The following is a 17067-nucleotide window of genomic DNA, read 5'->3' as shown; positions in this document are numbered from 1 at the left end:
TATTAATCATTGTTGGGTCTTCTCCTCTAGAACAAAAAGGGAAAGACGTATAGTGTTTTGCCTTCTCCAGTTTCTATGGTCCAAATTCAGGATAGAATAGAAGTTTGGTGGATGATTTAGTTTCAACTATTAACTAGCTTGTAGATCCATTAGAAAATATAAATCATATGGATTATCGCCATTTGCAGATGAAATTCTATTTGCTTTTATGCTCTCACATTCTTACATGTATATTTATGACAAGAGTAAATAATCATCCCACGAGCAACTGACCCATAGAAGAAAACAAAATTAGATGGTTTAATTCGATTTCAAACAGGTGGGAGGTTGGAGGGAGTGCACCTGAGGGGCTATATATATATATATATATGAATGTTTACGTGCCAATAGATTAGATGTTCAAATATATCAATATGTAACTTTAGCTGTAAGATTCATTGTCATGTTATAATAAATACTATAAATTTGTTTCCCTTTTTCTTCTTCTCTATCAATGTATCTTATAGTTTCATGTGAAGGTGTATTAAGGTAAGATATTAATTTACCCCAAGTCTAAAATAAAAACTTTTGTAATTAGATTATGTTGAACAATAGTGTATTCTAATTTAATCTTGTTATGCAGCTCTAAGCATATTGATTCACTGAAAGTGATCGTCCTCGTCACGTATTCGCAAGGACAAAAATATAACAAATCAGATATTTTCGAAAGAGTTATGATTGATGTACTGGTAGGGATTGTGACACCTCACATAGGAGGGGTGGGTGGGTGAATTTTTTGGCATTATTTATTCATGTGGGGCCATACCTTTGTGAGATTTTTGTGAAAATTCTGTAAATTAATTTTCTGTACACCAGTCATTTGTGTTGTCGAAATTATTAAACACATCATTTTCGAAGGAAAAATAATAAGTTGTTGGAATAATAAAAGACCAAGAAGGTTGACTTGTGGAAAAAAAGTTATAATCAGGATTGATTCATTGACACTAACGTCCCTGATACGCAAGTATATCACATGTTCTTTTACATTCGAATATTTGTATATTACAACATAAATATTAATATAATGCCAATTTGGAGGTCCACTCCAAATTATATTCGAGGAAATTGCATATTTTCCTAGCATTTATATTTTGTACTTCGGTTTGATTTTTATCTTACACGGCACCATCTCCAACATTTCATTGTTTTCAAGATATGGATGTTGTTGATCTCAAAATTCAAATGATCGCATAGTTAGTAAATCTCAACTCCTCTACTATCCACCTGTATATTATCTGTGCACTTCAACACAAGGTTAGACTGCTCATAACTATAGCTCTAACAGGGGACCATTGTTGCAGGCAATACTACGTTCAAGTTAAATGGTGAAGAGAGTATAGATGAGAGTATAATTGTCGAATTGAATCAGGGGTACACGGGCAGCTCTAGCACATGCCAACTCCAGAGAGCTGCCTGTGCCAGCTCCACACTACAACAAAACTATGATTTCGCATAAGTTTTTTTTTGCGACATACAAAAAGTTGTCACAATAAATGACTTAACGCGACACATTCTTAAAGTTTGTCGCAAATATTGCAATGAAAAAAAATAAGTACCCAAAATATAAGACGACATAAAAAGTTGTCGTGAAATGTGGGAAGTTGCGACAAATAACAAAGAATGTTGCCAAAAATATGAGAGAAGCAAGGCGTCAAAATATTTTTGGTGGGAAAATTTGTGGCGACAAACCTTTTTTCCTTGCAACAAAATGCTTGTATACAATAGGGTCTCTTTTTGGCAATAAAAAATATTTTTTGCTAAAAATTCTTTAGTTGGAGGAAAAATGACTGCAAAAAAATAAATAATTTTTTTGCAACGGACAAAAGATATTGTAGTAAATTTTTTACAATGCTCACCCATATATTGTAGACTCTGTATTGCCGTAGAGTTGAAGAACACTGCAACATGCAATGCACGTTGCAAAAACCCTCAAATGTACATTGTTGTAAAAACTTTACTATGTGCCTCATCCTTTGATTTTATTTTATTTTGTAACATTCTTCGCTTGCTGTCTTAACTTTTTTCTAATGTTAATTTTATTTATTTATTTATTTATTTTGTAATAAGTTGTTTTTCCTTTTGGCTAAATTTTAATATGTAATACAAATTTTTTTAAAATTTTAATTATTTCTTATCAAGAGCGAAAATTTTATAATAAAAGTTGTATAAAATTTCTAAAAAAATTTATTCCCAAAAAAACTAAGAAAAGTGCATTAGACGATTAAACTTTCAATCACATATTAACTTACAAAAATTAAAAATACTAGGTCGAACCAATCCACAAAGGAAAATAACTGTCTAAACAATTAAAGAAAATAAATAAATAATTTATAGTTCATATATTATCAGTAGGTGTTGGCATGCTAAACATTATTGCTGGTTTAGCTTTTTGTGGAGACATGTCGACTTGACTCGATACGAACTTATGCATTAGTGCCTCAAATTGAGAAAGCCTAGCACGCATATCCAATGGTGCTTATGCTTGCTTTTGTATTTGCTCTCGAAGGCTATTGATTCAGTATCAACCGATGTCAAATGAGTAGAGTGGCTTGAGGCAGGTTTTGGACCATGTTCAAGTCCTCTAATGTAACATTTAGATTTTCCTAAAACTTCTTGCATAATCTCAAGTACAGTGGGGGCCTCAGATCCTTCTAGAATAGGTAACTCTTTAATTTGAAGCATCATCTCCTATATATAAGTAAAGAGAAAGAGGAGGGAATATATGTTAATAATAGAAATATATAAAAAAATGTCAATAACAACGAATAAATTGTTAATATACTTACATATCTTGTTCGTGCTTCATCGTTTACCCACCCTTTCTTCTCACTGTAATGAGTACACAAATCTATTTTTTATATATATATAAAAGAAAAGAAAATATTACCTTTTCTTCAAGACGTGCAACAAATGATTTTGATCCATCACAATGATTATATTTAATACAGTTGTGGCTTGCTAAATTATGTGTAGATAGTGCTTGCAATTATTTTCTATATAAATATAATTAACTGCTTATTATAATTTATCATTTTTAATTATATAAATTATTTTAAGATAACATCCAAATTACGTTATTCTTAATATTTACAAGTATCTATAATTTTAATAAAAGTAACCTGAATTCACGGGTGGACAAATAATGACACAACACCAGTCCCAATCATCTTGCTTTATGTCAGTTGGACAATTCATCATTGCATCATCTAATGTTTTTCCATTGAAATATTTCTCTTTGAATCTACATCTATAATCACGATGTCTTCTCGCTAAAGTATCGTTCACACATTTATGGACATGCTAAACTATCAAATCAAGCTTGAATTTTACCTACCAAAAAAGAAAAGTGTATATTATTTTATTTAAATACGGGAAACTAATAACTATTCTACAAAATTTTGTAAAAATGAATTTGTCTATGACTTACGAAAACTCGATCATGTAATTTATTTTTTTCTTCATTGGGTATGTCGATCCACCTTTTGATTACTTATTGTGATGGTTGTTGATCTTCTTCTAATATTCAATGTGAGATACTTGAAATATTTTCTTTAAGCTAATATTTCATTACTTTCTATATGTACTTGTTTGATTAAATTTGTGGAGCTTTTCTTTACAAGAATTTATATTTAACCAAAGAACATATTAATGGTGAGTTAGAAGCATATATTGCAGTCAAGAATGTTATATGAGTGTCCCATGGGCGTTTTATTTATTTATTTTTATTTCTTCACATTTCTAGTTATATTTTCTAATTTTCAAGTTTGTTGAATCATTCACAGTAGTTCGACATTGAAATTACTAGTGCTATAGTCTATTTGTATTTGTTTTGATTTTAGAGGTAACCAAGTTCGTAGATAATACTTTGATCTATATTTTTTTGGTTGACAATGATATGATTATTTTTTTCTATTTTGATATCAATTATATTTTAATAATTGTATGTTGAAGTGTGCTCTTCATAAAGTCATGAGTTATTTCTACTTAAGTTACATTTTCATATAAATGTGCACCACAATAACAATTCCATTGCGATGAAAGAAATCGAAAATTATGTGTTTAAAATAGAATCTCCAACATACATAAATAAAAATAGAATCAATTAGGTGACAATTATATATCGTTGAAGTGACAAATCCTTAGTGTTGCTTATTAAATTTAACTACGAGCACAACTTGACACATAAATAAAAGTTCATTGTCACAAAATATTTTGTGTAATAATATTATATATCGTAAAATAAAATATATGGCCTTATTTTCGACTGTCATGTGTATCTCAAAGATACATCTCATCCTTAACAGACTCATGTTCCTAAGCTTATTATTAAGAACACGTATAGTCGATTGTGAGTCTAGGATAACCTATATTTGGTTATCTACATGTCCAAAGCTTATATATGTTAAAAGTACCAACATTGAGAGAACTCCATTAAATGATAGGTTGCAGTTAGTCAAACACGTAAACTAGATTGTACTATCTCAAGCCTTATCACATGCAATAAACCATATAATTACTGGTGATTAAAGAATAGTTAATCCAATAAGAATTTTTCTTTCATCACCTAGATCACTAAACTCTCGTGATGGAGATTCACGATATGTGCTACAATATTTTCTCCATTTCTTAGAGCATATGTCATATTTTTTTTATAAACAAATAATATCATATAGCTTCTAGTTTAGGTATTTCCCATTATCTAATTTGAGTTCTCCTTATGTTCATTCCGCTAGATAATCTCAAATCCAGAACTCGATCTGGACACTGAACAGGTTTAATGTATTGCAAAATCCATTTCGATTACTTATTGTAATCTCATCTTGATATTCATGAAGACGACTAGATCATGTACATAATTTGATTGCTTTGTCTTATCTCAGTACACCAAAAGTATCTAAGGGATTATTCGTATGAGAGAACCAATCTCTACTTGTTCGGCATACTTTATATGTGCATGCAAATCATTATCTCATAATCTTAACATTAGATTACATATGAACTTAAATGTGTTCATTTATGGGCATGCTAAACTCAATCAAGAGTATTTCTTATTCTATGCAATTTTAGAGATCCTATATTAACAACAAGTATACCTCTAAATATCTTCAAAGTATAATGATTACATATCATCATTTACGTATATCATATAAAGATCAGAACTTCGTCAAGTACAAGTAAAGATAGATTCTAATGCTTGGGCATTTGAATTGTTAAGTTTTGTTATAGATGATTTTTTCTCGAATGTAGAAGCTCCAAAAAAAGAAAATGAGTCCAACTCAGGTCAAACTGATTCCTGGAAATAGTTATCAGAAGATGGATCTCGACAATGAATAAAGGCAAGTAGTTGGCCATAACTCAGATAAATTTTCTAGCATTGTTGGAGCCATGGTACGAGAACATGTGCCTGATATAATTAAAGATTGGCATTTGGTTGATGGGAAGAAAAAAATGGAACTTTGAAATTTCGTATAGGTATATTTCTTAACTACCATTTAGGATTATTAAGCTATATTCTTTTCGGGCTTTAATTTATTTTTGCATACAAGTACAACAAAGGTTCAATGCGAGTAATTTTCATAAAAAATAACAATTCAATGTATGGGAAAGTTTTGGAGGACGTTTAGGTCAAGGCTGAGAAAACAAATTAGAACGCAAGTCGAATCATCCGTGAATAGAGCACGCATTGTGGCCTTCTTAGACCGAAGAATGTTAAATATGAAGAAGCAGGGGAAAATTTTGTCAAGGATATGCTTTCGACTGAATTTCGTGCAAGTATATTTGCGTACAGGGTTTCCACTTTTTATAATTATTGTACATTGATACATTTTGGTTTCCATAATAGGAAAAAAGTTCCAAGTTTAGCAACATGAGAACATCTCAAAAGCTTGTCCACACCATGGGTCGAAAGGGTTATCCATGCATTGCTCATGAAATGGTAAAATTACAGATATATACTACTTCTTTGAATTGTCCCACTCTAGTATATGTAATTACCAGATTTTTATTGTAGAGAAAAAAATCTAGATATAAAAGGATTGAGAACTTGAGTCTAGACTCATGGACATCTTAGAAAAGATGGAAAATCGATAAATGAAGCAGTTACCGACACTTTGGTATGTGTATTATATTCAATGTTCAACTAAGAGTAATTTGATTTATTATATGTACCACTTGGTAATATTAAATGTTGAGTTCTATGACTACAGAAAAGGATTGAAGAGTGCACCCAATCAATTTATGATACATGCCATTTGTGATGATGTTGTTACTCGAGTCTTAGGTCCCGAGCGTCATGGAAGAGTTAGAGGAGTTGGACTTAGAGTTGCACCATCAAAAGTGGATGAACAAATTCAAAGTAATGTGAGAGTTAGAGAACTTCAAAGTCAACTACAAACTCAGTCAGAAATGATAGGAGTGTTAGAAGAAAAGGTTGAAGCACTTCTCAAACTATCTCAACATGTTATAATCTTTTACCATTATATATACAGTGGTAACAATGCTTAATATAGTCAATTACATGTAAATTTACTTTTCATGATTTTTGTATCATCTTACAGAATATGGAGGATATAAGTTCACGTGCTTTTACTCCTCATGTTTTTGTATCCTATATTATTAAATGTTTATTCAATATAAATCTCAAATTTTATATAAATCTAATTAAAAAAGTATTTTTTTTTTTACTGTGAATTTTTTAGTCACACCAAGGTACTACACATCTAGAAATGCAAGGTGTCAACTATTGCATAGATACATATTTGAGGAGGAAGAAATTGTTGAGGAAAGGGAAGATTGCAACAACAAACCCAAGTGCAAAGGTGCATCACTTGCCACTTGGACAAAAATGTTGGAAGGTTTGGATTGAGGAAGTGTATATGGATAATTTGACCTTATATAGACCTTCACATGAACTTCAAACTCTTAGTGAAGCCATGAGAAGTATTGTTGCTTGGCAAAAGAGTAATATTAGACTTAATTGATAAATGTATGTTTCGTGGACGAATTACATATATGTACGAATGTATTTCCATTTTCAAAATCAATTATAGTTCTATTTCCATATATGAGTTATGAATCAAACTTTGCTATCATTTCATCGATTTCAATGTTTGGCTCTATTAATCTGGTTGATATACTTAGAGAAACAAGACATGATTATATCTCATTTTCCTTCAAGGTAAAACAAAGCAAATCCGCTACATTTGTACAAGGCAGGGCGAATTCTGTTAGTATGTTACTAGTGCAAGAAGAAATATTACGTCTGAGATATATTTTGTATTTTGTATGGTTAAAAATATGTAATGAAGTTTTAATCTCAATTTCATGCACTAGGCAATTCGATGAAATGGAGATGCAACAAGAAGATGACATTAATTTTCATTTTGTATTTTTTATGGGTTAAAAATATTTAATGAAATTTTAATTTCAGTTTATGCACTATTTTTAATTCGTTGCTAAATTTACATATTTTAGTATAGAAATTTCAAACAATCTTTAAATATATTGTTATAAAAACAGGTGAAATATTAAAAAGTAGCAAAAAAAATAAAATTGTAAATTAATTAGCGAAATGACAACGTTTTTAAAACGTCGCTAAAATGTTTTTAGCAACATTTCTAAAAATGTTGCAATAGATTATTTGCAACGTTAAACATTGCAATTATTGCAAATAATCTATTGTAATGTTTTTATAAGCGTTGCTAAAGAGTTTTCGCAACACTTTAAAAACGTCGCAAATACCACATTTTACAACGTTTTAAAAACCTAATGTGGTATTTGCAACGTTTTTAAAACGTTGCTGTATCCAGCCACTTTACAGTAACATCAATGTTTGCAACTCACGTCCAAACATTGCAAAAGGTCGTTAGCAACGTTTTTTGAATGTTGAAAATGACTTTTTGTTGTTGTAGTGTTCATAGGTGTGTCACCTCTTTATTCTTAGATGAGATGGCATTTAACGATTCTGAAAGTAGCCACCCATGGCCTAGGCCAGACATATGACAAGTAGATTGATTTATCTGTGAGACATCTTCTATAAAGATGTTAAATAGAAGATCTCGACGAAAAGATCTCTTGAATGAGGCGAAGTTACATAAGCACCTTTCGAATCAAAAAGCTTATCGCTTCGGAAATGGTTGTAGTAGATCGTGGTACCTCGCCTCGGTCATGGAGGTTTGGCCTCTACATGTCGTTTTGGCTTAGTTGAAGGCATTATTCAACTTCCTTTATTTGATGGTCTAATGTAGAGTATGAGCCTTAGGTGTATTCTTACTGTTTTCCTAACTGGCTGTCATGTACCCAATAATATGAGTCTTGTAAGATGAGGCATAGCAAAATGATTTATGACATGTACTATAAGGATGACTCTACAAGCTTGGTTGGAGACGGTGAATTTTGGAAGGTGCAAGTACACCACAATGCCTTTCCTTTTCTTTTTTTTTTCTTTTTTTTTTTTTTTAATAATTTTTAATCGGTTTACAATTGTAAAATGGTAGTGGTGCATTTATTAAATTATGTTCTAATTAAGGTGCATTTATCATAAAATTTGTGGAACAATATATTTACCCTTCTTAAAATTACCTAAGTGAAAAAAATGATATTGTATCAAATTTCCACTGAAAATTGCATATTTTAAATAATTATGCAACGAATACACTTTATTTTCATTAATAGTAGATTATTACACACAATCATTTCTACTTCCAAAATGAATTATTCAACTATCTTGGATCGCTTCCTATCAATCACTCACCTTGTTCAGAAAGAAGCATATCAACTACCTGGCTCATTTTAGGCCTTGAATCTCTGTCTTCCTCTGCACATTGTAATGCCACTTTAACCATAGTTTCTGCCCTATCTTTCTCAATTTCTCCATTCTTGGAAGTATCCACAATTTCCTCAATCCATGAAACTCTTCTCTCAGAATCTTGTACTTTTCCCCTCACCCAATTTACCAAACCACCCTCGTTGTCATTTGCCAGGTTTCTTCCTGTTATTAACTCTAACAACACAATCCCATAGCTGTATACATCAACTTTTGACGTGATAGGTAGATTATATACCCACTCTGGAGCCATGTACCCTCTGGTTCCTCTGATTCTTGAAAATGTTGACCTCTCATTTCTATTTCTGTTATTTAATTTGGATAGGCCAAAATCTGCCACCTTTGGCCGGAAATTGGAGTCTAAAAGTATGTTCTGAGGCTTAACATCGCAGTGCAAAACCCACTCCAAACACTCTTCATGCAAGTAGGCAAGACCTTTTGCAGTACCTACTGCGATTTCAAACCTTTTCTGAAAATTAAGTTTATTTGCATACAAAAAGTTTGATAAAGATCCGAGTTCAAGGTACTCGTAAACCAAAAGCCGATGCTTACCTTCAGAGCAATAACCCCATGTCTCCATCAAATTCATGTGATTAAGTCTGCCGCTTATGCCTATTTCAGCAAGGAATTCAGCTTCTCCTTGTCGCGCTTCACTTAGGCATTTAATGGCTGCTATTCGGTTATCCGACAATGTGCCTTTGTAAACAACGCCACTGCTTCCTCGTCCGATTTCTTCATTGAATCCACGCGTTGCCTTCTTGAGCTCAGCATAGGTGAATCTCTTGAATCCTACTCCAACTTGAAGATAGCCTTGCGAGGTGGCATTAGTAGGCAGCCGGGTTGCGAAGAAGCAAATGAGCAAAATGATGATTTCAGTGACTCCAACTGCACCAGCACACCAGAACAAATACTTGATCCACTCATGTTCTTTTTTGTACACAACGTCAATTGGCGTAACACGGTCTCTACAGTTGAGTTCAAATTCTTTAACATGGTTCTTGTAAGTAGTTAGACTAGATTTTGATACTTTCATGTATGCCGGATAGTTAAAAGAAGGCGACTGGTATCCGTTAAACAATAATGTTTTCGGGAAGCAATTGTAAGTGCCACTCTGTGTCTCGTATTTATACTGAAATCCTTTGCAATCACAGTTTCTCACGCAAATATTTTTGCAGGACTCTATGGTGACATTATAGTATACTCCAATGTCATAGCCATAAAATTCAGCATCATGAAGTTGGAAGAAACCAATCGAATTATTGTCCGAACAAGACAGCTCGAAATTTTGTTCACATCCATAAGACCAATCTGTGTCATTTTTCATCTTGTGCCCAGGTAAACAAGCGCATCTCCTCCCTGACAGATTATGAACATAAGTACACAGACTGTTTGCTCCACAAACTCCATGGACTCTGCATGGTTGTACGTCAGCTTGCCATGTAACATCCCAATTTCCATGCTTCTGGTTCAGACTATACACCCGCAGGTTGCCATCAGGATCTAGTGTTAATCTTCTCTGAGGCCCCATACCGTAATCTGCAGTTAAAAAATTGAAGTTGTCTGAGGATGTGAAATTTCCCAAACGATCAAGTGTGGCTACCTTAGTAGTATTGTAGGTTGATCTCCCTACTTCCCAGCTGAGCAAAAATGGAGGTGGCCAAAATACACTGCTTATCTCAAGGCCTCTGTAAACAAGGCGGAGGACATTGTCGTTGTCAAAGAAGAGCTTGTAAAAACCAGAAGAGTAATTAGTTTGGCTTCTGTAAGAAAGTAGATTGCCATTTTCGGTCAGCAATTGTTGGGGAAGAAGTGTGTTTGTAGGTGAATCAAAACTTTGCCAAAGAGTTTTTTGCCGCAAAGTGGCAGTTAGAATAAGATTGCCAGAATCATGGAGTTGCAAGTGAAGGGGGGATCGGGAATTTGTGTTACTTGTCCAAACTGTAAACTGCCCACCATCTGTTAACACAAGATTGCCTGATTTCAGAAGGGAGAATTTTGTATATTTTCCATTAACAGGTTGATCTCTGTTGGCTATCCAAACTAAGGTGTGCTTTTCATTGGAAAATGGCATACTATACCATATAGCAAAAACATAAGCATTGATTCCAATGGGGTAAAATCCAGCTGTGAAAATGCCACTTGTTGATGAAACAAGAACATCTTGTGGTGAGGAGAGAGATGAACCTTGATTCAGAATATTGGTATTAGAAGATGATGAAAATGATATAAAGAAACCAAGAAAAAGAATGAAAATTTTCACTTCCATGATGAATTCTTGATTCATAGAAAATAAAATGATGAGTTCTTGATTGGTGACTTGAGGGTTGGGATTAGCTTTATAAGCCCCTTTTGCCTGGTTTTCAGTCAAGACTATATTGATGACTTAGTCCAATTGCCAGGAGTGGTTGTCAATAGTTTGATTTTTTAAGGAACTAGACAAAATTGAAGCTACACAGCACAACATTCTAAATACTTTATAAGTGTTATAAAATTAATATTTGATATCATTTTGTTAGAAGGATTTGATGAGTTTTAGACGAAATAAAGAAAATAAGATTTAAAATAGAAATTTAAGAGAACAAAATTTTACTCTCAAAACTCAGTCTCTATGATTCAGATTTTTTGTGATAATGAAATATTACAAATGAGCAATTTTTTTAATACTATATTTGATACATAAGAATTAATTGTTAATACATAAATTTAAACATTCATTAACATTCCTAGATACATGAATAGAGCTAAATACACTTATAATGACTATATGAGTCTAAATTAATATGAATATTAATTAATTGAGAATTAATATAACAAGAAATTAATACATGATTTTGTAGTATTTATTGTAGATTGAAAAATGAAAATAAGGAATTATTGAAATAATTAAATTGTAGTAGGGTTAAAATCGTCCGTGAAATGAATTTCACTTGATGTGATATTAAATATATTATAGATAATTGAGATTGATTTTTTTTTTTTAAATTTTAAAATGCTCTGAGTAATATCAATTCTACTTTAACAGTTTAACTCATAATTTCCAGTTAGAAAAGTCATATGATTATTTGGTCTGTTTGATTGCGACGATGGAATTTGGATGGAGAGAAAATGAATTTTAGGTAATTGAATTACCTAAAAATTGTTTTCCTGGGAATTGTAAATTATTGTGTTTGATTGGTATAATTTTTCACGTAGAAAATGTTGAAGTAAAAGTATTTTTTGGTGTTCGTTTGGCTTTGTTTTACATGAAAATTGTCAATTTAAGAGATATCCACTTCTATCATTATTCCTAAAATTTGTTTCCATTGCCAACAAAAAAAAAGGAAGGAAAAAACAATCAAAAAATCATCTATATTTTAGTGTTCGTTTGACTTATTTTTGCATGAAAATTATCAATTTCAGTGATATCCTCTTTTATAATTGTTCCTAGAATTTGTTCACATTGTCAACAATTAAAAAAAAACAAAAAGCAAAAAAAAAAGGTGGAAAATCACGCTTTAATGTGTTGTACCTAGAAATTCATGGAAAATCAATTCCCTGGAAAATTTTGGCAATCAAACAGGTCAAAAGTGGAAGTTGGAATTCGAATTCCAAGTTCCATGGAAAATTTCGTGCAATCAAACAGGGCTTTATTTAATCAATTCAAAATAAATAATATTTATTTGATTAAAATATCTTTGTCCATTAACTAAATTAGGTTCAATTAAATATAATCAGTGTTAGGCCCAGTTTGACAGCTTTGTTTTATTTATTTATTTATTTTATTATTATTATTATTATTATTATTATTATTATTATTATTATTATTATTATTTTGGTTTTTTTTCGTGGGAGGTTGGTGATGACTTTTTGAATAGTAACTTTTTGGAAAATGCATGATTAAAAATTAAATAAAAAAATGAATTTATTTATAGAATAATTTATTGTGAGAATGTGTGGATGATAACGAGTATGAAATTTGATTTGCTTTTATGCACTCACATTCTTTCATGTATATTTATGGCAAGAGTAAAATAATCATCCACGAGTAATGCCCCTATACAAGAAAACAAAATTAGATGGTTTGATTCGAGTTTTGATGGGCGGAAGGATGGAGTCCACCTGTGTGTTGGAGTGAGCATATATACATAAATGTTTACATGCTGATAATAGAATATATGTTCAAATACATCAATTTGTAACTTTAGTTATTTGTAACTTTAGTTGTACGATTATAATCAATACTATGAGTCATTCATCCTTCTTCTCTATCAATGTATCCAGTAGTTTCATGAGAAGGTGTATTAAGGTAAGATATTAATTTTACTCAAACCACTGGTTCTAATGTTGAAAGAAATATAACTTTTTCTCCTCAAGTAGTAAAATATCCCAAATTTATTTTACAAACTTTTATTAAAGTCCAAACTAATTTATTGACCAGGGATAGATAAAAACTTATGTAATTAGATTATGTTGAACGTTATATATTCTAATGGGGAATAGGTTTCCCTTTTCCTTTTTTTTCTTTTTTGTTAAATAAATGGTTGTAAAAGAATGAAAAGTTTTTGATTTACGTGTAATATCATTTTATTGAAAATTATGTGATTGAAAACAGGAGGAAGAAAATTTTAATTTAATTTGATGAGATATAATTGGGGCCAAACGGAAATATAATCTTGCTCTGTAGCTTCTAAGCATGTTGATTCTCTGACCCTGGCCGCCCCTGTCGCGTCTTCTTCTAAACAGCAGGGACTAAAACAAAAACACATATATTGTCGAAATAGAAGACTAAGAAGGCTGACTTGGGAAACAAACAAATTATAATCAGGACTTATTCACAAACACTAACCTTCCCGGTACGCAACTGTGTCACATATTCATTTACATCATAATATTTGTATATTACAATATCATATTGATATAAGTTAATGCTAATTTGGAGTGGAAGATAAATACCAGTTAATGCTAATTATATTTGAGGTCATTGCATCATTTCTCCAGCGTTTATATTTTGCACTTGTTTAACCACGCCGTCTCCAATATTTCTTCGCTTTCAAGATTTTCAAATATTGTTGACGGCGACTAGTTCTTGTAGCTCTAACAAGGAATGACAATCACGAGCACTTCGATACTCAAGTCAAATGGCGAAGAGAGCATTTAAGTATGGGAAAGACACAATATACGAGAATATTTGACTTGATTGGAATAGCACAATGATTATGTTCGAATTTTTTTATGCTCGTGACTAATATCAATTTTACTTTGAAAGATTAATTTGTAATTTCTAGTTAGAAAAGGCATATGATCATTTGTCTTCTTAATAAATGTATTTTATCGAGTTATTTTACAAACTTTTTACAATTTTAACTAGTTTCACTAATTCAATCAATTGAGGATAAATAATAATTTATTTAACTAGAATATCTTTATCCACTAATCAAATTAAGTTCTATTAAATATAATCTTATTTAATGTCTTTACCAGTTTCTAGTTATATTCATCCTTGTTGGGTCTTCTCCTCTAGAACAAAAAGGGAAAAACGTATATGCCCCCCAGGGCACATTCCAACTGACAAAGATGAGTGTGCTTCAAGGCTGGCAGTTCAGAGGTCATGAGTTCGATTCCTGGAAGGCTCTTGGAAGGTAGATATTCTCCTGGAAGGCAGGATTTATACTGGAAGGCAGGAGCTCTACTGGAAGGCAAGGTGCAAAGATGGGAAATACGACTTGCTTGGCACTTTGACAGATCAGTTGGGGGGCTCTTGAGCACTAGTCAGTTTGGGGCACAACCTGCAGTTTAACCTATCTGCAGCTTGAGGGGCCAAGGTATAGACTCCAGGATTTAATCACTGTAAGGTGGATACCTGGATATCAAAAAAAAAAGAAAAGGAAAAGACGTATGGTATTTAGCCTTCTTCAGTTTCTATGGTCCAAATTCAGGATAGAAAAGAAGTTTGGTGGATGATTTTATTTTCTAAACTTGCATTCAACTATTTTCTAGCTTGTAGATCCATTAGAAATATAAATCATACGGATGCACTCACATTCTTACATGTTAATCATGGCAAGAGTAAATAATCATCCAACGAGCAAACAGCCCCATAGAGGAAAACAAAATTAGATGGTTTGATTCAATTTCAGGATGGTGGGATGTCGGAGGAGTGCACCCGAGGGCTGGAGGGGCGGAGTGGGTATATATATATATATACATATATGAATGTTTACATGCCAATAGATTAGATAATGTTTACATGTCAATAGATTAGATGTTCATATACACCAATATGTAACTTTAGTTGTAAGTCATTCATTGTCATGTTATAATAAATACTATAAATTTGTTTCCCATTTTTTCTTCTTCTTTATCAATGTATCTCATAGTTTCATGCGAAGGTGTATTAAGGTAGGATATTAATTTACTCGAACCATTAGTTATAGTCTAAACTAAAAACTTTCGTAATTAGATTATGTTGAATAGTAGTATATTCTAATTTAGCCACTGTTTGACTTGGATTTTATTTTGAGTCAAAGTCGAACAATCAATATTAACCACATTTCAAAAATTTCAATAAAAATCTACTAAAAATTTAATTTTATTTATAACCATACACCCACTTTTAATCTTGTTATGCAGTTCTAAGCATATTGATCCTCTAACCGTGACCGTCCTTGTCACTTCTTCTTCCAAACAGTAAGGACAAAACCAGAACAAATCACATGTTGTCGAAATTATTAAACAGATCTTTCTAGAAGGAAAAATAATAAGTTATTGGAATAATAAAAGACCAAGAAGGTTGACTTGGGAAAAAAATAAATTATAATCTTACCCTGCTTGCACCAACTCTCACAGCCCCCTCACATGAGGGGGCCCCACATTCGTGAGAGCACTGTAAGTGAAATGTACACACACACATTTCCATTATAATCACGACTATTTCATAAAAACTAACGTGTCTGATACGCAAGTATATCACATATTCTTTTACATTAGAATATTTTTTATATCACAGCATAAAAGTTAAATTCCAATCTTGAGGACACTCACGGTCCCCCCTAGAGTATCATGAGGGAGGTGAATCGCGGAATGTACTCCAACAGGCTAGGAAACAAGAATTTGCCCGTATACTAGTGCTCACAAAGAGTTCGATTCTATTTCTCAGGAATCGAACTCTCACACTGCGACTGCCAACAAGGTTAAGACTATCTCACTTCTGTCCATTTATATCACAACATAGATATTAATATAATGCCAATTTGAAGGTCCACTCCAATATTTGAGAAAATTGCATATTTTCATAGCTTTGTTATTTTGCACTTCGGTTTTGATTTTTATTTTTGATGACGCCATCTCCAACATTTCATTTATTTCAAGCGTGTTGTTGACCTCAAAATTCGAAAGGATCACGTAGTCAATAGAACTCAACTCCTTTCTTGTTCACATGTATGTTACATGCACACTTCGACACAATGTTATACTGCTCATAACTATAGCTCTAATAGGGTACCGATGTCGCTAACTATTCGACGTTCAAGTTAAAGGGTGAAATGAGTACTTGAGTGTAGGAAAAACACAATAGACGAGAATATGACTATCGGGTTGAACATAGAATATTAACTTGAGCAATCTTATTTCGAGAATTACATTTAAAGTTTCATTACCACTGATAAATACTAATTGTGAACTTTTATACCAAGAGAAAAGATATGACGTCAATTGTACAGCAGACACGTGACCTCATCCCAATGATTTACAAATCAAGAGTTTGTTTGAGCCACATTATAATGAGAATGAGAATGAGAAATAGAGCCGTTATGGGCCCCACATCAGAGATAGAAATTCAAAAATGATGGCTTGATGTGATGAATAACGGTCATATTTTTCATTTTAATGAGATAAAAATGTGACTCAAACACGAGCCAAGTTCAACTTTGTCATTCCCAGCTATCATAAGCCTGCAAGTATTTGACCAAAAGCTAAAAGCAGCCAGTTGTACCAAGTATCTCATTCTCGTGTGTTTGGTCCCCATTGTATGCCAATTTTTTCAAACCATTCTTCAACAAATGTGGGCCCCAGATTAGACAAATAGGACGGTTCCTTTGAAATTGCTCAGGAGACACACCAAATAGCATTTAAGATGCATTTTGGAATTTTTAACTTTTCATTCCTACCCTTAAATTTATGGTTGGTGAGAAAATAATGGTAGGGTTAAAATCTGATGGGCAATGTTG

At 32.2% G+C, this 17067-nt stretch overlaps 1 protein-coding gene across 1 annotated transcript; it reads right to left on the bottom strand.

Moving 5' to 3' along the window:
• Positions 1-8624: 8624 nt before the first annotated feature.
• LOC111367416 (putative receptor protein kinase ZmPK1) lies at positions 8625-11265 on the bottom strand. Its single transcript, XM_022988272.1, has one exon. The coding sequence runs from the start codon at positions 11145-11147 to the stop codon at positions 8784-8786; it is 2364 nt and encodes a 787-aa protein (XP_022844040.1). The 5' UTR covers positions 11148-11265; the 3' UTR covers positions 8625-8783.
• Positions 11266-17067: the final 5802 nt, after the last annotated feature.

Source organism: Olea europaea, chromosome 18, assembly GCF_002742605.1.
Source record: "Olea europaea var. sylvestris chromosome 18, O_europaea_v1, whole genome shotgun sequence".
In the NCBI taxonomy this organism is placed as follows: domain Eukaryota; kingdom Viridiplantae; phylum Streptophyta; class Magnoliopsida; order Lamiales; family Oleaceae; genus Olea; species Olea europaea.
The sequence above is the reverse complement of the archived record's forward strand: the minus strand, read 5'-3'. Positions and strand labels throughout refer to the sequence as shown.

What these genes read in the sequence shown, in the direction of transcription:
- LOC111367416 (XM_022988272.1), bottom strand. Translation starts at nt 11,147, where the DNA reads ATGAATCAAGAATTCATCATGGAAGTGAAAATTTTCATTCTTTTTCTT.